The sequence below is a fragment of the Centroberyx gerrardi genome, chromosome 16 (assembly GCF_048128805.1).
Source record: "Centroberyx gerrardi isolate f3 chromosome 16, fCenGer3.hap1.cur.20231027, whole genome shotgun sequence".
In the NCBI taxonomy this organism is placed as follows: domain Eukaryota; kingdom Metazoa; phylum Chordata; class Actinopteri; order Beryciformes; family Berycidae; genus Centroberyx; species Centroberyx gerrardi.
This window is the reverse complement of record NC_136012.1, coordinates 19,001,671-19,023,494: the sequence shown is the minus strand read 5'-3', so window position 1 is coordinate 19,023,494 and position 21,824 is coordinate 19,001,671. Positions and strand designations below refer to the sequence as shown.

Here is a 21,824-nt window from a genome sequence, read left to right as displayed (position 1 = left end):
AAGCGTACTGGTTAGTGAGGCTCACCTTTGCCCTCCTTGCTCTTCTTCCTGAGTGGCAGGTTGGGAGTGGTGATAGGGGAGCAGGGACGAACCGCCCGCGGCTTGCGCACTATGATAGAAATTGAGGGATAGTATATTTTAAGGTGAAAGGTCACCGTCAAATCACCCAATTACCTACATAACTGTCAACTGCTGAACACTGAATTTTTTTGGCACAGCAGATGACTTTTTATGCTCTAACAATGCCCCCCACAGGTGAGAAGGACAACAGCATTACCTTTGGTTTTTTTCTGGGGTTTGCAGGGACTCTTCCGGGGAATCTCGTCCATGGATGAGGTGTCCTCGTCCAGGGACACTTCAAGGCCGCCGTTGTCTATCTGGTCAGGCCGCAGCGGGATGTAAGTCAAGTCTGACTCCAGCAGAGCGCCATAGGTGTGAACTAAGTATAAACAAGAGATTTACAAATGGAGCCAAACCTTTGAATAGACCTTAAAAAAAGTCTCTCATTGCCCTGCAGTTCTAATGTCCTCTTCAAAGTAGGATAAAAACTGTTCCTCATCACACAAGAAATAGTGAAAGATTAGCAATGCAAAACAACTTACTCATGCGCTTCTCATCCAAAATGTTGTTTGGAGACTCCATGTTAAGAAGGGCTGCTGCAGCCTCGTTGGTCTCCATGCTGTCCTCTGTGCCTGAGACTGTCGTTTCTACTGACCACATAAAAACAAAGCCATTAACATGAAATCTAAATATGTAAATATGCTTGGCCTGAATAAGAGAACATTCACTAGTGTAAATGAAGCTCTCCAGGCTGTAGACATCAGAATCAGTTTTATTTGCCATGTAAGTTTGCGCATGCAAGGAATTCAACTTGGTGTGTTGCTCATGTAAGTCACATTAAACATAACACAACACAAAATTATAAACGTAGTATTAAAAAAAATAGAAATTTAGGAATTAGGTCTCTTAAATGCATCTAATTTACAGAGCTAAAAGGATAACAGGACAGGCTAAGAAAGCTACTAAATAGATGATTAGAGGTTTAAAATTGTTTCATCAATAATCTAAAAATGCAAGATGTGGGTGGGACTCTATGAGTGGGGGATGAATGTATACCCTGCTGGTGCGTTCTTCGCGCTTAGCCCTGCCTTTCCCTATGGAGTTACGTAGGGTTTGAGATTAGCGTATTGCATCTGCATTCCCTAACAGAGTACAATTTGTAAAAAACATCCCTCCCATTTTCTTCCCTTCCTTACCTGTGAGGTCCACTCCGCCCACCAGGATGGGTTCCTCCACCACATGGAGAGTGGTGTCCACCATGATGCCGTTGGTCACCTCGTCCGACTCCAGGCCTGAATAGACCTGCATCAGGTCGGCCGCAGGTACCTGCTCCACAATCACTGCCGGGAATACCGACGGGTCGTCCAGCTGAACGCAGAGAGACACCAACAGAGGACGCAGACACAGAGAAAAGTATAAGACATTGTGACACAGTGTATGTGCCTGTAAGTGCACAAATACTGTATGTATTCCTCAATATAAAAACAGCATTAATTCCTCCAATAAATGCCATAAATACAATATAAAATACCCCAACTGATTGACAGCAGTTTAATTGTGGTCTCTTATTTTTATTGCCCTGTAAAATATTGTAGATTCATATCCATATCCATGTAGAAGCACACAGCATGGAGGAGAGCTCATTTCAGTAGTGTTGCGGTGGTCCTCAGAGACCCACTGGAGAAGACAGGAACCAGCTGTTTGATTTGGCCTGCTTTTCCTGAGAAGTTAATCTTATGCTCAGAGATTATATAAACCCAAATGAATGTTAATGGATCAATCATGAATTTCAGGCGAGCGCTCCCCTCATCATGCCCCTGTCTTGCTCTGGGAATTCCAACCTTGCCTTTTCTTTTCCACTACGGCAAAACCTAATGCAGGAGCGAGCGGGAGAACTGAGGAAATTACCGGAGTTGGGGCCAAACCATTTGGGAGCAACATGAGAGCTATTGAGAAACCCAGCGTACCTGAGAGCTCCTCCAACACAAACTGTGTCAAGAGTATCCACTATGGCGCTTAGGGGAGGGATGTAGAGGCCAGGTTATTTCTTTGAATAAGTGAGTCATATGGCCTTCTAAAATATACAAACTCTTTCTTTTTTTTATGTTCGTGTTGTGCTTCTGGTACCAGTAGCCTTGTGGAACAGCTTTCCATTTGTTTATTTCCAAGTGTATGAAAAACATACAAGCTCAACAAAAGATAAAAAAGCAGAATGATCTTAAACACCCACAAGAAGCAAAAAGCCAGGGTGTGGGTATGGCATAAAAATGTTCAGAATCCTTGTGTTTTGATGCCATTTCTTCATAACAAATTAGTTTTAAATGAACTGGTGTTTCTATGCAGATACAAACAACACAGTGTCACTTGACTACCAGGAGATGGCAGCAGACTACACTTCAAAAATGGATTAATATTATTACCATTGCAGGATCAGTATAAAGCAGTAACGGCTTTGACTTGTCTGAGAAGTGATTTCTATATTTATTACACAACTAAACTAAAACTGAAAGTATACATACCAAGGCAAGTATCTGCGAAATGTCAAGCTGCAATCAGAGTGTAACTTACACTGCTGCCATACAAATACTATGCTGCAATAACTAAGTTGCACTGTTGACTGAATAAGGGGAAACTTAGATGCATCACAAAGCTCTCACATTTAAAATACTGGACCGAAAAGCAATAAATAAGAAAGAAAGCATCAAGTGCCCCATTACATATATATGTGTGTATTATCTACTAATTTATTCAACTTTAATTTTAAACAATACAGGTCAAGTAAGAACAAATTCTTACTTGCACTGATGGCCTGGTAAAAGGGAAGAGGATAGGGAGAAAATATAGTAAAAGCAGTAGGAGGATCACGGATAAAGGCTGTCTGTCTCTTTGCACAAGTCTCCATTGTTGGTTTGAACCTCTGGGGCATACCAGGTGTCTGGGCCTTGAGCCGTGGGGGTGGGAAGAGCGGGTGATGGAGTCCAAGGCTACACTCTCATTCTGCTACACTTTAACTAGGAAATTAACAGACCGGCTCATTATCTCTTCACAATGTTAAATGGTTAAGCCTCCCAGGCAAAACCAGGAGTAATTGCCAAATTACTATTATTCATTACAAATTACTGATTGTTTATGAGTATATTACATGCATACATAAAGTATGGTGTCTATGAGTCTAGAGCTAAGTAGCTCGACAAACATCTATCTTTGAAGATCAACGACAAACAGTTTGTGTATGTCAGCAGCACTGCTGTGCAAAACCATGCAGCCTCTTGGGGCGAATGAAAACCCTCAGTTTTGCTTTGACTACAGAAACCATCAACATCTCATTGACATATACAACATGTTTCTCATTAATCAGAGTCTTTAGCAGACATATTATCAGATAGCTAGACAGTGAGAGTACCAAATCTCCCCCCGTCTGGCCTTACTGATGCTTGTTGTCCTTGAATAAGTAAGTGAGTGAGTGTGTGAAGACATTTGGATCGCTTTGGTCTGATAAGTTCCCCAGTCTGTACATCAACAGCACTGCTGTCTCACCCCCCCTCCTCTCACCCCTCCCCTCTCTAACAAACGCAGACAGACTGAATCCCACACAGAGTCTGCTGACAGAGCATAAGAAGTCTGAAGTTGCTGTCTCTGCTGTTGTTTTGATGTAACAGGATTCTGTTTTTGCTCGGAGCACCTGCAAACTGGTCCCGCATTGTGGTGTAAACTAGGTGACGTTTTGACAATTTAAAAATTTGCAATGCGCAAGCTAATAACTATGAAGAGACAAACCCTTGGGCTCATGGTGCAAGTTGTGAGAGTTGGCTCTCAACACAGCAGGCATCCTTAATGTAACATAATTACAAATTCTGATGTATAAAATATATAATATAAATTCATACAGAAGAGCAGATTGGTTATTTGTGTTGTGAGCTTTTATACAGTTGGATGCCTGTTCACTACGAGTATAACTGCCTGTTCCTCTTTGTTGACTTGAATAGTGTTTCTAGCAGGGAAACAAGACAGATAAAAATCAGGCCCTATTTGCATTTCTGAGTTCCCTATTCCGCCTTTGAAAGCAACAGCATCTGTACAAGCGGTTCCCCCACACCCCACTCTCTTCTGCTTTACCTGTCCGGCCACAATTTTGAGACCGAACGTCTATACACTTTCAATATCCTCCTAATCATGATATTTGAGGAAGTGTAGTGTTCCATAGCATGAGAGAGAACTATCAGAGGGACACTATTAAAGGGGTTGTTCACCTATATGCAAAACGCATCTCTTTTCTTACCTTACGTAACGTAGAGAAAAGTTTCTCTCTTTACTAAACAAATACTTTTTCTAAGTTATCCATTGTTGGATCAGAACTAAACTGTAACTTTAATTGTGTAGAAAATCATAGCTACAGTATGGCTAAATATCATTCTGCAGTCATTACATGATATACCTCAGGGAGCTGCTTATTGACTTTAAAACCAATATAGCAAGGCTAATCATTACAGAAAGTTCTCTATGGTTTCACCTGGCTCCAACAACTTTATTGTGGCCAAAATAAATCTTTACAACAACCGGGAGAAATAAAATGGCCTCTTTTGCAGTATGTTAGTATGTCGTTCCCATGTTATTCTGGGGTATTTCCAGGACTTGGTAAATAGGAGCATAATGCTTGCATAAGAGCCTGAGTGGGTGCGGGGAGGAACAAAACTGTAGCGCTGGAACAATGCAAGACCTTTTGGTGGAATTATCAAACAGCTTTGTAACTGGTCTGTCAGGTTAGGCCTGAACCAGCGCCATTCAGGGATCCAGTGACAACTTGTCACTCTAGATACAAACACACTCACACAAATCCACACTCACAATCAGGCTAGCTCCTCAGTATTCAGACAAGGGTGTGGGGATGAGATAACTGCACACCTGACCGGGCGGTGAAACACACACAGACACAGGTTCACACATATACACGCAGTAACCTTTGTGCCCTATATTCACAGCCAAGCCCCACCTTCCCCTCCCACGCACACTAACACAGATCTAACGCCAGGTCTTTCACTCTTTCCATCTCTGCACTACCAGCAGCACACACACTCACTCTTCCCAGCTCCCCTCTCTGCTCCTGTCTTCTTCCCCATCATGTCATCAGACTTAAAGATCACAGGCCCTGACCCACAGCTAATCCGGCCCCAGTATCCACTCTGTTTACACAAGCTTGTTTTTCCTGCTATGAAAAGTCTTCATTAATCAACGAGACCTCATAGAGCTACGTCTGTTTGCGAAAGATGAATGGTGAAACACTGGTCCAAAGGTCTTTGCATCAAATGATTCCTCCGTTTATGGCACAATATAGCCTGTGAGTCCAGTTATGTGTAAAGCACGATGACAAAAGGTTACGTTAAAAAAGTTAAAGCTGTACAGCAAATGTTTCTCCACTGTGATAGGTACCTGATTGATTTCGTCCATCCCGTTGCTGGCGAATTCAAACACCAGCTCACTGGGCTGCACTGCAGTCGTCATGGCGGTGGAGTTCAGAGGGCAGGGAAGCAGACTAAAATACTCCGGCTGCTTCTCTGCACAGACGGAGCCACCAGCAGAGGTAGTGGCTCACTTTAACCACACAAAATGGCTTCCCTTCGCGACTGTCCGCTGACCTGACTCCTCCCGGTTCTCTGTTAGCAGGGCGGCTCAGAGAGAGACCACGAGCCGGGTTTCAGAGGAGTGCTGTGGCCCAGGTGGAAGCAGCCTCGTCGCTCTCTGACGCGGAGGCTGGGTCCCGCTGCGCCTGGAGCATCTACACCTGGCAGAGAGAGGAGGCAGAGACGGAGGTCAGGAGACATATTAGATCAGTTTAATTTCAGCGAGAGAGAAGAGGGAGGGAGGGAGGAGCAGAGATAGTACAGAGACAGAGCCCTTGTGCAAGCGGCTGGCAATCGTAGGTGTTTTTGAGGCTCACATAGCCCCAACTAGTATGCGTTAGACTCAGTATTCAAACTCTCAGTTTCAGGCAGGACACGCTCTGATCTGTGATGCTGAAAAGGCCACAGGCTGCGGTGGAGAATTCAAATCACTGGCTCATTCCTGTCTTGCCTGCCTGCCTGACAAGCCCTCTCACAGACTCACAAAGCGGAGTCAAGATCATGGAAGAAATTCTCTGTGCTCTCCAGAAAAATAGCTGTCACCAGGTTTCACACTCAGTCACACTGTAATTCAATTCCTGCAAGCATTCAGAAGTTGCATTTTTCCTGCTTTGTTCCTGTCACTCTGCATACCAGTCCTAATTCAAAGTGTTCCCACATTGAAATATAAGAAACGTTGAGTGTCTGTATTCATACCTGTATCTCCTCCTGCCATTTCAAGATGTAGAATGCATGCATGGATACTATAAACTATTAAACTGATCCTCTAAATAAGCACACTCACACACACACTCTAGATTAACTTATGGTCAGCTTCATTTTGATGCATCTGTACTCGCTAACTGTAGCCCCTCTCATTTCATAACTGTTTCTGTCTGTGGTCCCTGGAGGGAGGCACTCATACCACACACACACACACACACACACACACACACACACAACACATCACAGGATCATAAGTGCTCAGGGGGGCTGATATTATGATCACATGAGCGGGTGCCGGGGTGGAGAGGGTTTGAATGAACCCTCACCCTCCAACCCCCACCCCCACCCTCCAAATACAAACACACACACACACACACACACAGGAGAAAGATAACTGGTCTGATGGTGCTCCCCGAGTCCCTCTGTGCTCGGCCCTCAGGGAATTACTGTGATCGCAGGTGGTGGGGGAGGGAAACTGGTGGTCGGGTGTTTGTGAGTGTATGTCTTTGTGTGTGTGTGTGTGTGTCTGCGTCTCAAGGAGTGTGTGTGCTGAGGTGTGTCACAGCAACAGCATACCCAAAGGCAGGTTTCGGGGGCTGAGGGAAGGGAGGGGCCGATGTTGGGTGTAAGAATAAACGGAGACGAGGGGAGAGGGGGGCTGCCTCTCTCTCCCAGAGACCAAAGAACTGGCAGCAGTAGAGAGGGGAGTGATGGCAGTGTTTAGGACACACACACACACACACACACACACACACACATACACACCCCTCCCTTTTCCCACTGCTGCAGGGTGGGGCCTATTTGCTTTGAAATGCCTGTGTGACTGACGAAGTTGCATTCCAGGCCCAATTGTATTTTGAAGAGGGTGTTATGGGAGAGAAGGTGGGAGAGAAGGAGTTAGGACTAGACTCCCATGGCTTGTGGTGCATCTGGGGCCAACCAAATTTTGTGATTAAGTCCCAGTTTATCTTGTTTCTTTCCACTCAGCATCCCGAGGGAACGGTACCATGTGGCCTGGGTCTGGAAAGCATCACTTCGGGAGAATAGATAGATTAGAGATGGGAGAACAGATCTGAAGGCTCGTGTTTCGTTCCAGTCCATCCCCTCTTGCTCTCTCTCTCTCCTGGGCAGCGTCCTCGCCCACCTCTGCCATAGCTGGACGCTGCCATCTGGAGCTCTTCAGTTCCCTTGTGTTCCCTCGGCATGTCTGCTGAGAGCGAGACAAGCCCCTATCCCCTCATCAAGCAAAGACGAGGGGATAAACGAGGGCTCCAAATGGACGGATGTTCAAACCATGTAAAAAAAAAAAAACATCTGTGGGCAGACATGTCTCTCTCTCTCCACTCGCAATTTCACATGGACCACACACACACACTCACACACTCAGCAGACCCTCTCATCTGCCCTCTGTGAAGCTGGACCAAAAGACCCCATGTGGGATGAAGTAAACACCCAACAGTCGGATCATATGCTGAAACTCTGCTGCCCAGCCCTGCTGCCTCCTCCTGGGTGCAAAAGGACAAATAACCCCACATCTTCCAGGCTTTCTCCATACCAGAGCGTCTTAGTTCCCCTTTCATGTCTCGTTTTATGGACGTGGAGCTGTTAGATAGGGGATCTCAGCCTGTGAGCTTGCAGGAGGGACTGTGGGTAAATGATGAACAAATCACAACGTCCAGTCATTACCGGGTTATCGGATGACAGGAAACGGGCTGTTATCAAATCAATCTGAATCAAGATAGAAGTGCACAGCCTCTCTTGCGCTCTCCTTCTCCCGCTTTCTCTTAGTTTCCCTCTCTGATTGACATAAAGGGTATGTGTGTGTATGTGTGTGTGTCAGATTTGTATGCTGTGTTCAAACTACAATGTATCAGTGTGTGTCAGTGACAGCGTCTGCCCCAGTCTGATGCATGTCTTTGTGTGCATGTATGCGTGCGTCTGTGTGTATTTTCTCTAGTGCTTCATTGATCTGGACGGCCCAGTTGGCACAGTGCTAACAGCAGACAGGGATACAAGAGAACCTCAGCCATTAGCCAGACGCAGCCTGCACATTATCCCCGAACACATGACAACAGCTGCCTTGTCCCGGCACAGAGGCAGGGCTGTAGCTGCACTCACTACGTCAGAGAGGAGAGGAGGAGGAGAACAGCAAGGGAGGGATTTTTCTTGAGAAGTTAGTCAATGCATAATACTCCGAGTCCGCAGAGCAAATAGACTGGCTGTGACTCGCTCTGGGTGGGGCCTTGTTGGACAGACTTGGGTATTACGGCTCCACTATGGCTCCTCGTCATGTGACAAGGGTGATGTGATTCTTTCTATCCCGCTTCCCACCTCCGGCGATCATGCCTGTCTGTTGCATGGCGGCCTAGCATGCAGCAGGCTGAGGAGGAGTACGAAACAAACATTGCCCTGCTCCGCCCCTACAGCATGGTGACTGCCAGTCGCAATAACAACCAATTAGAGTCAGGATTCATGAACAAATGCAGCATTCCCAGAAGGCCCTACTTCCCCCGCTTTAGTCTCTTCAGCTGAGCTCATTGTTGACCATGAAAGGAGGTAATTTAAGCCAATTGAATGACTACGCAATGAGTCACCCTGCATGTGGTGAGTGCAAACACTGTGGGATACGAGAAAAGGACCAGGGCAAACTCTACTTATCTGCCATTTTCAGCTCAGGTTACAAAAAACGTAGATCTTCCTCGGGTGACATGATTGTTCGACAGTGTGCTGGGGTCGTCGCGATATACGGCCGTCACAGGACTTAAGGATGGGTGGTGCGAGCTCCGACATCCACTCTGCTTGAATGAGTGAGATTGTGGCCGCAGTGCTGTCAGCACTTCAGGGAGAGATGCTGGGGAAAGAGAATCTCAGAATAGCTCTGACCTGATGAGCTCTTTGGAAAAAGAAGAGAGAAAAAGTGGAGGAGGAGGGAGGGGTGTGGAGGTCTTTCCTGCCAGGCAAGTAGAGTGAGCGGTATTCCTGGCATGCTTGGTTTTCCCCACACAGGGTTAGACAGAGCGGAGAGGACCTGTACAATTGCAATGGGCATAAATCAAGAGTCCTCTCTGCATCTAAACACCAGAAAAGGTTAGAAAGCAGACACTAGGCAGTGCATTTGCCATTCATCACTCTGAGGGATACACACACTTAAGTGAATGGAGCCTCAGCACCAAGAGAAAGAAACCTCAATGTAAAATGATTCCTACAAAGGTTTACACAATTCAGCTGTACAAGACTAGGAGTGAAACACCAACCTGCAAGTTGGCAGAAAAGGCCTAGGTCAACCCCTGAATCGTGTCAGCACAGAAGTGCTGTTTTTGCAGGATCCTCTGGGTTCCTGTAAAGGAAATGACTCAGTGATATGAAGCTTGAGTTGAGTCCTGGAGCACACTGATAGTCCATACGGGCATCAGAGGATCCTGGTCATCATTTCTGGACAGCAATTCCCTTTTGGGCATATTTAAACACCAGTGGTCATCAAACCACACCATAACACATGGTGGATAGCACTTCCAATGCCAAAGAAACGCACTCACACTTGTCTCAAAACTTTATGAATGAGATGGCAAACCATAGCTTGCTTCAGTGAAACAAAATTAAAGGATTCTCAACATATTGACAACATATTGTCAACTTAATTTGCAGCAATGTCCTGTATTTCAAGATAACAGAATCTGCAGGCAAACTGTTGATTGTGAATTATACAAGGCAGAAAAGGTCATAGTCCTGGAAAGTGTTTGCTAATTCAACAGAGTAAGAGGACAGTAATTAAGGAGTTGCCTCGACGCCAGACAAAGAGCACACACACAGCGGTGGTTTCACCACTAACACACAGTAGGCTACAACACCATGTCTGCGCAACATAACAACTGTCTATGTTGTGTATATTTTCTGTGTATTCTAAATTTTACTCACCACCAACTGCAGTGTTGCACAATACAGCATGTCTCACCATGTTTCAAACTCCAGCTCTACTTTACTGAGAGGAATAAAGGGCTGCCATAAGTGCAATCCTGAGACCACACAACGCATGTGGAGATAAAATGGTAAAAGCGAGTACAGAGGTACCCATAGACACCCTCTAATAGCATGCAGCTGCAGTGAGCCTGGAACACAAGGCATCAGAAACACAGACAACAGAACACACACTGCTTCTAAGCCAACATTGACGTCTGTCTGTTGCACTAGGAGGCATTTGGCTCTGCCGTGCCAGAGCCAAATGAAGACTGAAAGAAAAACGTCACCTCAAGCACAGGCTTTCAGAAGGAGAAAGGAATTTAATCTCATCTCTCGCGAGCCTTGTACTTTTCCACTCGGGCCCGAGGCACTGAGAGAAGGACCCATGCCTTCCTGTGACAAGGGCTGCTTGTGCTAACTCACTAATAGGGCCAACCCGAGAGTGTCTGTGGCATCGTATGGAGCATGAGACATTAGCTTTGATGGGATAATATGGTCGGTCTGGAGTAGGAGTAGCTGCATCATCCTCACTGACAAAAGTTCAGAAATGTCCCCAGAGACCTGTTTCCAGTTTTCTTTTGGTCAGGGATTCCTTTGATTATGTAACAGGCATGTTTCCCTCTGAGAATTCACTGGCTGTTCTCTATCTTTATACTCTTTTAAGATGCTCTTTATCATAGAAGAGTATATCGGGCTTGCTTGTAGGGGCAACCAAGAGAAATAACGATAGCTAGAAATAGAAGTGATATATTTGAGAAACGGGTAGAAAAAACACCCACAAACTGACCTGTGAATCTTGCACTCACAGGAAAAGCATCACTGAGCAGTGGGTTTCTGCTGCTTCCTGTCTGTTAAACCACATTCAGTAGAAAATTTCTTTCTTAGTGTAAGAGTGGAAAGTTCTCTCACCTCCCCCTCTTTCCTTCTCACACAACATGCCATTACTTTCTTAGATATGACACTTCATGTGTCACATTTTCTACATAAATAACATAATTACTGCAATTATAGCTCCAAATGGCATAAAATATTATTGCATTGTGATGGGACTGTTTGGTAGATTAAGTTAGACAACTTGAGATACAAGTGCATAGTCCTTTAGTCGGTAAGCCCATCTGAAAACATTTGTTTTGCACTCAAGAGTCACAGTCTCAAATATTTTACACACACAACACAGGGAAATCATTTTGCAAAGGCACATAACAGCAGGCCAACTGATATTAATTAAATTCAAAAATATGATGTGCAAGTGAGACATCATGAGACATCCTCACACCTTGTGACATTTGCAAGCATGTAACACCCAGTTTGTCAAGTTTAATGACAATGTTGGTGAATTCAAAAGGATCACACTGGGGCTCTCACAGCCAAACCTGCCATTTACAGACACCCCTTCCCCACAATGCTGACACAGACAGGCAAACACAGACAGTGCTGCTACACCACCCCCCAACACACACACACACACACACACACACACACACACACATACACATTCACAGACACACCTCAGCTTAATACCACCCCCTGAATTGGCCCCGTGAGTTGGTTCTACACAAATTCTCAGAAGAAACTACGTAGTTCCTGTCACACAATGCTCACGTATAGGTCCTTTTTTTTCAAGATAAATAGATACCAATGTGCTGTTGGTGCAAATAAAACACCCCCAAAACCTTTTTATGAGCCAGTGGCAATTGTCAGGCGCGCAACTGCCCTAAAGTAAATATAAGACATGAATTAGAGTGTAGAAAATCTGTCCATCTGTTACATTAACTGTTGTTTCAACTCAATACAAACAGATAATGCGCCTGGAAATTCACCCATACAAACACATATCATAATATACTGTCAAATCATAAACAAATGCCATTAAAATCCATCTGTAGCCAACTGACTATATTATCACTACCTTACTAGATGTGTATGAGCTGCAAATGTAGGTTTTGTCATAGAGAAAAGTGTCTTCACTCACAGATGCAGCCTATTTGTCAAAACTACCCCCAGTAGTCTATTTCTATTATGTGGCAACAGGCCACATGCCACAGATAGGAAGAACCATTGAAGTTGTGAAAATAGGACAGGAAATTGCAGCAAAGCTCTAGAAAAGACAATCTGTACCCAAACATATCACAGTTTGACATGCTATATTACATTATGTTACTTTAACTGATCACAACAAGGCATTAAGATTTTACAAAAGCATCTGGCAACTGACAATAAGCAACATAGTTTAAGAACAGTGGGGCTGATGAGATTAGTCTGAAGTATTCCAGTGCAGGATTCAACGTTAAGAGTTTCTTCCACTTGCCCAGTCACACCAGCAGGTCAGAGTTTTTCTTGCCCCTTCTATATTTTCACTGGCCTAGCAGTCAAAAATGCCAATAACTACTTTTTCTAGTAATTTCAAAATAAGAGTGATGTGTGGGCCAACTTACAAGGCCACAATGCTGTATTATTCAATGCTATCTATTGGGTTTGTTTGATCCACTTATCGCTCTTATTTCGAAATTATTATCATCGAAATTTGGCCTATGCAGACTAGAGGCAGCGCCGGCACGTGGTACACAGACTCAGAGAATGGGGCTTGTACAGCAGGGCAAACAGTGGCCATTTTCTGTTTCTGAGTAAGTTAATTTCAACAAAATATCCAACTTTCGACTGTCCCATTTTTCACATATATCTATTTTGTATATGCCTAGAACTAGAGCCTGTTTTTGAAGAGCCGCTTCTCGCTGCACAGTAGTAGTAGTCAAGATTTCCTCAGAGGTTTTGCATGGGTCACGTTAGGACTGGAGATGCTAGTAAATGCCTGTAATCTCTTGTCATGGGCACCAAGTGTGTCTTTGCAGTAATTGTCAGTGCCTAAAAAGTAAGAAGCCAGCTCAATCCACCTTACTCTGACATCGCCAACAAGCGGTACAAATGGTATGGGATTGATTCCTCATTTTCAACCCAAGGAAACTGTTTCTACCATGAGACATTTTTTTTTTTCTCTTTTAATTTGAAGTATCTGCCGCCATCGTGTCCACTCCACACAACTCTTTGACTAACTATGATGTGGCGTTCAATCCAATTGGCCCAAAACAGCACAACAGAGAGCAAAGTGGGTTTATCACCAACATTTCTGGGGGACACTAGCCAAATTGGGCCACTGACTAACCAATCAACTAGCGCAAGTCAACATGTTACTAGCCCCAGGCCTTACGGTCGAGCCCTGCCAATGACGCTGTATGAGCTGGTTGCATTGCATAATGTCTGGCCTGTACATAGTCAAGATCACAGACAACACTTCTTGCTTGAAAACTTGTCAAATAGTCCTCTATTCTCAATGCCCATTAAGAGTGAGTCTGTTAAGTTATGGATTTTATGTCTAACAACAGTATGTTTGATGGGATCTATAGCATGAACCTGTCTGGATAGTTCATTATTTCATTATTCTCCTCTTGTGGCCCTTTAAGACCTTTTCATCCTCAATTTTGAAATTCAAGAAAAAGAAAGAAAAAAAACACAGACAAAGGGCAAGGATGAAAAAGCATGCATGTCTCTTCGTGTGTGTCAGCTGCCTCAGACTGCCCTCCTGATTCCTTTCTCAGACATATTTGAAATGCTTCTATTTGACTCTGCTGTTGTTTTGGCTGCCGTGTGGGAGAAATTTGATGCATGACCAGACTGGAAAGGCAAAATTCTCTCCATTTTATCCAGTACGTAAACTTCACTCAGAAACAATCATTAATTCAAGAAGAAAAACTAGACATGTACAGTTAGCTAGTGCATAGAATCCCTTTTCTGTAGAAAATTCCCTATAAACTCTACTAAAACATTTAAGTCCAAAGGTGCTTTTTACACTGTGTTACAACACTGCATATACCTGGTTGTGAAATAGCACCACGCTTGTTACCTTACTCACACACCCATCTTTGATGTGTTTACATTCATACCAATACTGACATGTCACAGCACACAGTTTACTGGCAACATGGGGGAAATCCTGCCCAGAAAATGCTAGCACAACACACAAGCAGTATGCGCTCACTCAACCAACCTTGGACAAAAACAAGGCCAACCATGACATTCCTGACACTTTTCAGTCTATAAATCGCTGTGCCAAAACTATGGTCTGAATTTTACAACTGATAACAACCTAAACAAGCTTATGAAACTTCCCCAGGCAGCTAATTGTCTCATAGAGAGAAATTCCATGTGGAGCTTATAGATTTCATGGGGAGCGAACATTGCCAAGACCCGTCTTTGCACCACCCTTGCAATTCAGGAGGCAGGGCTACAGCACACTGAGTATGTGTTGAGATGGAGCCCTAAAATCTCAGCGCTCCGAGTGTGAGCCGAGGCTGGGAACGGGGACCCGGCTGTTCCAGGGAAGGCTGCATACCAAACAGGTCTGGACACAAGCGGGCTGATGTGTCCACCCATAGTCAGGCATGCAGCAATATGCAACAGACAACACGCCTACAGATTCTGAGGGAAAGGATTCGAGATGAGATGAAATCATCTGTCTCATCTTTCTCTGTCCTGTCAAACGCTGTGGGGTTAAGCCCTCCTCGAATTGACCATCAAACACACTTCTGAAATTGAAGCAATTTTAAAGGACCCACAACAATGCCTATGTCGCTTTGTTAAATATATGTATGTGTACATATGTGTTTGATGTTTAGATGTTTCATTGGTTGGAGAAGCTAAAAACACTGTGAAACAAGTTAATTTGCAGCTTGAGCAAAGTTGTTTATAAGATTCCTGCAGATCAAGCTTTGGGTTAACAGCTAATAACAACTAAATCAGCTCTTCCCATCTGATCCCCTCTAAAGCCTCGCAGATAGGACCACTCACACTGAGACAGCTTAGCCCCCTCAAGAGAGCTTATCTGATTTCACACAATTGGATACTAGGTTAGTGGGTATTAGGTATCATTGGCCAGTGTTTCTATCTAATCTTGAGGCCAGTAAACGTGTGGCCAAATCCTGGATCTAAAGACAGGAGAGCCGAGCCACTGCATTTAATGACGTCAAGTGCACACTTCAGATAGGGGCGCGAACAAAACTGTTAGGCTGTGTGACAGAACTAAAATACCATTCACGCAGGCATGGAACATGTTTGGCATGGCATGCTTTAGGTATTACAACATTACTAGCACCTGAGTCACTTGATCTTGTCATCTTGACATGTTTTCTGCATGCTGGGGGAAGGCATATGGGGCTATACATGTTGTGTGAACTGCACTACACCACTAATAATGTCCAAGTTAGGATCACTACACTAATACTAATTGACTAAATTGACTTCGCCATAGATATTTCGTTTCATTCATTCATTTCAGCAGCTACAAACATCAATCAACTGTTCATTTCACCTATTTGGGGGACAGTGGTAGGCTGTGCGGGAAGGAGAAGGGCAGGCTGCACAGGTCAATATTTGAGATGGCTTTATGAAACGGGTTGTTTGTTTATGATAGTCAAGCGATGGGGAAGGTGCAGCATCGGTGCAGGAGATGAGGACAATAAACTACCTGGTCAAAGAGACAGACAGGCTGCATCAGGTTATATAACAAAACGTGTTATTGTTTAATCGTACTTGGGATCTGGAAGTTGGGATCTGGACGTTATAAGTCTATGTGGCAAGTTGAGAGAAACAAGTAGAGTACATTAAAAACTAAATAAAACCACACTATGGAATATACATCTACCAGTGACAGGCTTGTGTACACTGTAACCTTTGCATCATTGCTACTTTGAATGAAGAGACCCGGCACGCACTTCTCATGGGGGCTGTGCTTATGTTGTTCTGATGAGAATCACAATGCAAAAACGCATAGGTAAACAAGGAGTGGCTGTTGCTTAGGAACAAGCGGGCTTGTAAAGTCGGCTCTGTGATACGAGAGAGAGAGAGAGAGAGAGCAGGTGGGCCTCATTCACCGCAGTCTGAGAGGACACAGGCTGCAGACCAAGCCTACATACATACTCCTATACATTTTCAAACTGCTACTTCCGGTGTAGTAAGCTGCTGTTCCTGGGTGGCTGACAATCAAAGAACTGAAATGTATACGTTTTATAAAGTATTACTAGCATGAACTTCCTGACTCCATCACTGAGAAAATGGAGGATAATGATCATTTTACTACTATTACTACTACTACTACTACTACAACTACTAATACTACTACTACTAATAATAATAATAATAAATACTTTTTTTTTTTTTTAAACAAAATTACAAATGTAGTTATAAGGATGCAAATAGTCATGCTCCCAGTAACATGAGCTACTCAGATACTCCAGATAACAATTTAAGGCTAAGAGGAAAGTGAAATGACTGTTTTGGTGTGAATGGAGCAACACTAATGAGCAGCACTCCTGCAGAGATAGTCATTCAGTTAAAGGGTGACTAAGACTTGCAAGCCCTCTTTCAGTTTCCATTGGGGTTTTGCTTGATGGCAAAAGAAAATGTCACTGTGTAGCTGATAATATCAAAGTCAGAGTAATTTTGTGCGTGCAGCTGTTTGTGTGTTTGGGTGTGTCTTCTTCAATGGCCATTTTAGACAAAATTCACCCCTGTAAAACTTATGTGCGTATATTCTGTATGCTTAGCATTACCTATTGGCTTTTTATTAAAATGAAATTAAACATTTTGCACATGTATTTTATAAAAAAAATATGTGAGGGCCCTTTAGTCTGCCTTGCAATGCTCACATTCTGTCATTTGCCCATGTGTCACATGCAATATCTCAGACACCACTGATCCAGTTTTGATGAAACTTGGGCATATTGTGCATCTCACCACTGTTTTCGCATTTTGAAAACACTGATTGGCCTAGTGGGGTGCTACAATTACATCAACGCAAGGTGACATATTCAAACCTTGATACAGCCTCAGGATTTATTTTGGCAGAGATTAGCCCACCTTTCTCAGAAATATGATTTTTTCTATATTGTCCAATTACTTTTAGTTTGTGTTTCTATTTAAAATTTGGGTGGAGACAAAAATGAATTAAATAAAATGGTCTTGTTTTCTACAGTGGCACAAGACAATCTTGTAAATGTTTCTACCCTGTGAAAAGGGCACACGTTTCCTTTCATCAATTACATGAAGCTGTCTGTGTTTTAGTGTTGTTCACTCCGTCAAACCTGTGGTTCAGCCCCCTCTTTTTCCATGCCTTGTGTCCACACACCGGCCACGTATAACAACTACTTCTTAGTAAGGTGCCATCCTCCTTGTATCTTGAATCTGACGCCTTTGAGGCTAAATTGAATTCTTTCTAAGAATCCTTTCATTTTTACGGTCATCAACTATTTCAAGAGCATGGAGGAGAAGGTGATGAGAGGAAAAAACAAAAACATTTGAATAACATGAAAGCAGGAAGGAAAAGGGGGCAAGGTGTCAAGACAAAAAAAAAAAGTGAAACTCCATAACTAAGACCTTTCCACTGAGACAGGAGTTCAACAGATCAGTTGAGTCTCAGTGCTGCAGTCATTATGGGCATGGCCAGTTTTCCATATGACTGCCTGCTGAAGCCTCCAGACACAGACACCATTGCAGCTGGGTGTCTGGGACGAAAGCCTCCGAAAAACCATGTGGAGAATCCATTTCCCTCTGTGCCTGGGTCAAAATGCCTCATCGCATCAAACGGCACCGCACTGATGCCAACATAATATTGAAATTAGCAGCGTGGGGGAGTTTGCATTAGAAACCAGCTTAAGTACAAAGAAAAGCTTATCAAACTTATTTCACTGATGTGCGAGGATGCCAGTTTTGGGTTCAATGTGTCTCAAAGTTGGGACCCTATTTTTTTTTTTTTTGAGCCATGTTACCTCATGCAGGGTGGAACCAATATAACTGGAAAGAAAAACAAGGCGCTGTGAATGCGTTTTGAGGCCACAGGATTATATGGTGCTAAGAAATGATAGCTGGCAGCTGGAGGAGACGTACATGTACTATACTCTACCTCCATATTTACAAATTACCATGCTTCAAATATGGCAGAGCCCTTCAGTAGCCTATAATGGAATTTTTTAACAAGGTTCTGCATGCTGGTTTTATCTGGCACGAAGCAAACTTGCACCTCAAACCTGCCTCCACCCACATGAGCACAGCGTGTAACTTTTCTATGACAGATAAACCTTTATCAAGATACTGGAACCATCAAGGTTTCGATGGGAAGTAGTTTACTTATGATATCATTGCAGTTACGGTTAGAGTTATGTTGATTGTGTGCTGTTAAAAGGCAGGTGTTTTTCACAACCAACAAAAAAGCAGATCTCAAAATATATGGGGAGCACTTTGCATCTGTTTTTCTAGTAAATTCAATATGATACACTGTGTTTTAGCTATACTATGTTTAATACACAATATATCACGTTGGATCTACTTAAAAGTTGGTGAAAACTGCAGCAATGACTAGAGGAAAGTCTTGTTTTCTGCTAGCATTTTTCTCAGCCTTCCCTTGCCAGAATCCGTGCCCTGACCGGCATGATATGTTGCATAATCAGCAGTGTTATCAAAAGGTGTGACCTGATATTCCACATAACACCTCTCTCTCTCTTGCTCAGAACATGGTGCTCTTGTCTTTCAGCCATTTCTGCCTGGAGGGGTGATATGAGCTGAGTACACCTGCCCACTCCTGGGGCCTTCTGTCACAAAAAAAGGGGCAATAAGTAAGGGGGGGTGGGGGTTCACGCCTGTCAGGGATTCTGGTGGGTTCAAGGCAGGGGAAAGGTGTTAATGTGATGAATTAGCAATGAAAATTTGCTGATGAGTCTTGGTAGAATGATGTGACATGTGCAACTTAGTGGGTACGTGGAATAGAGAGCATTCAGTGTCTTTCCTGTCACTCTTCACTATACAGTATAGAAACCATTAAAGCAAAAATGAAACAAGGAAAAAAATCTTTGAAAGTCCTAAACCAGCCACTTAATATTTTTGGAGTGTGGTCTTTCTTGATAACTGAGTAGGCCAGTGTTGGAACACTAATTCTTAGGAAACAATGCTGAAGAAAAAGGAACTTGGAGAGGAAAAAAGATCAGCCTCACCACTGCAAAATAATTTTCAGGACTGTAAACTGAAATCCTTCTGTTCTGGGTTCAGACTCACTGCTCGCAGCTCTGGTTCTGCATGTACTTCAGAACAACGGGCTGCCAGTCGCAGCATGTTCTGTGTCTGAGACAGTTGCAACATTGGGAGAAATGTTGCTCAATCGATTGTTTTTATCTTTATTTATCCAGGGAGGGTATTCTGAGTATACCTGCTATACATTAATACAGATATACTGTACATACAACCGGGACCTGTCCAGTATAACTAAGTCTTTGACTGTCGGCCACTGAGCTCCAGCTGCACCGGAGCGGTTTGAGTTAAATGCCTTGCTCAGTGGCACCTTGACAGTAGCAGCTGAGGCAGAGGAGACTGTTACACATTAACTTTCCCCACCCAGATTTCCCCAGCTGGTCATGGGATTCAAACTGTCAAACTTCCAGTCACAAACCCACTTCTCTGACCTTCAGGCTTCAATCCACTCCAGAAATAGAGACTGGTATGGAAATGAAAATGGCTATGAAGAAATGGAGAGACTGACATGGAAACATGATGTAAAGCCATCTTTGAACAATATGACTATCCAAGCAAAACATCAAAACACGACAGGGACTCTGACATGACCAATGGATGTGACAAAATGTGCGCAATGGAAACAATTTCTCTCACAGGATTTCTCATATTATTAAAATTTTCCTCAAAGGTTCATTAAAGGTTGATGAGTGTGGGCTGACATCAAGCAATGTATGGCTATTAGTTTCATCAAAGTCTACTGGTTTTCTGCATCTCTCTCATTCAAGGGGGCAGGTAAGTTTACAACCGGAGGTGTATTAGAAATTACAGCAAACTGACAAAAGAGAGGGTGGGGGTCACAACCCTTCCTAGAATTAGCAAACCAATATCTCATGCAAACCATTTTACACACAGAAATCTCCCGAGGGATTAACAAATGATTCTTCACATAGGCAAGATAATGAGGTAAACAAAAATGGCTCACAATGTTCTTAACATCAGTTATAATGACTGCAAATATAACTGCAACTGGGCGGCTACTACAGTTAGGCCTCCACCAGGTTTCCACCTTAAGACCAAGCAGGGTGAGTTCAGGCTTATGCATTACAGTATATATGCCACTGACTTTCTACCAATACAACATTTAGGCTGTGCAATTATATGTTTGCAGTTTGGTTGCCAACAGACATCATTTGTCAGTAAAGAAACAAATACAAATTGATCCTTTGATAAAACAGTTAGTACCTGACCTTGTCAAATCCCACTTGGCTCTGTGTTTATTCTATTCCAGGCATGGACTTGTAACATAATAAACTCAACAGACCATATTCTTTATTTTTCCAAATGTTGGCATGCTAGGTCTGTGCTAATAAACTCCACCCCTCCTCCTCTTGTCCTACTCTTGCAACTCACCCGTCATCTTGGCCAAGCCTAATGATCTAATTACAGGCTAAGACTTGTTGACTTTGTATTAGAGGAGCCAACCTGACACTACTGTTCAGCCTCCCTTTCTTCATCAGTCTCTCCTCCGTATGAGAGACACAAAGCCCCACTAAACAGCCCCTACACACAGTGCCAGTGTGCTCATCTCATTGCTGTGTGCTCCCAGGGAGTTGATCTCATAGCTAAAGCTCAAACCTCTGAGGCACCAGGGCCTCATTTACAATCCAAATCAGGGTGGGCGCACAGTATGATTAGAAAGTTAGGTCACATGCAAACTCATGCCTACTTGACAACAGAGCTATTCACTTACTGGGTCATGTGCTGATGAAACTGCAGGTGTTAAACACAAACACAGAAAACAATTTTCTTCCAATGTGAGTTCAATTGATCCAAATCTAATAATGGCCTAAGGTATAGAGTATCTCTAAAGTGATCTCTTGCCAGTTGCCTGTCTTCGGCCCCAACTGCAAGTTACGTCAACAAAATCAATTCTGAATGCCAATCTGATGAAGCAATCAACTAGCATAGGCACTTTGCATATGACTAGATGAAAAAGTCAAGAAAATGGCAGGCCTGGTTCAGGTTTTTCCAGGACAGCTACATTGCTCTGTGCTCTATACTGCAGCAACATCTCAAGACCGATTAAAAAAAACTGGGTGTGAAATATGGATGTTGCTCAAACTGTGACCATGTTGTTCAGTGATATGTGCACAATGTCTTGTGTGGACCACAAGTTTGTTAGTGCAGAGTGGATTTCTGGTTAAACAGGAAGCATGCTTTTATCTCTGCTGCACTGAGCAACTTTTAGAAACAGATGCACAGCAACAGTGGGTACAATAATTTAACTCCTTAGTGGAAAAATAGTACTTTAGGTACAGCAAACTGAAAGGGACCTAAATAGAGGAAGCGAAATACCATGGTTTAGACTCCCATGTGAATTAAAAACAAAACCTGCAGGTCCTCACATTACAAGATGAGCAACATTCTGCACTG

At 43.5% G+C, this 21,824-nt stretch overlaps 1 protein-coding gene across 4 annotated transcripts in view; it reads right to left on the bottom strand.

Annotated features, from left to right (window-relative positions):
- elf1 (E74-like ETS transcription factor 1) overlaps positions 1-21,824 on the bottom strand; it is a 38,542-nt gene that overhangs the window by 5,522 nt on the left and 11,196 nt on the right. For 2 of the 4 annotated variants that reach the window (XM_071895098.2, XM_071895089.2), the window contains exons 2-6: positions 5,488-5,839; positions 1,257-1,428; positions 603-710; positions 278-439; positions 26-109 (exon numbers count right to left, since the gene is read on the bottom strand). In XM_071895098.2, the coding sequence (XP_071751199.1) occupies positions 26-109; positions 278-439; positions 603-710; positions 1,257-1,428; positions 5,488-5,559 (598 nt within the window). In that variant the 5' untranslated portion in view covers positions 5,560-5,839. Of the gene's footprint in view, positions 1-25; positions 110-277; positions 440-602; positions 711-1,256; positions 1,429-5,487; positions 5,840-10,298; positions 10,580-21,824 lie in introns of those variants that run through there. The other 2 variants (XM_071895107.2, XM_071895115.2) reach the window with 2 other exon arrangements.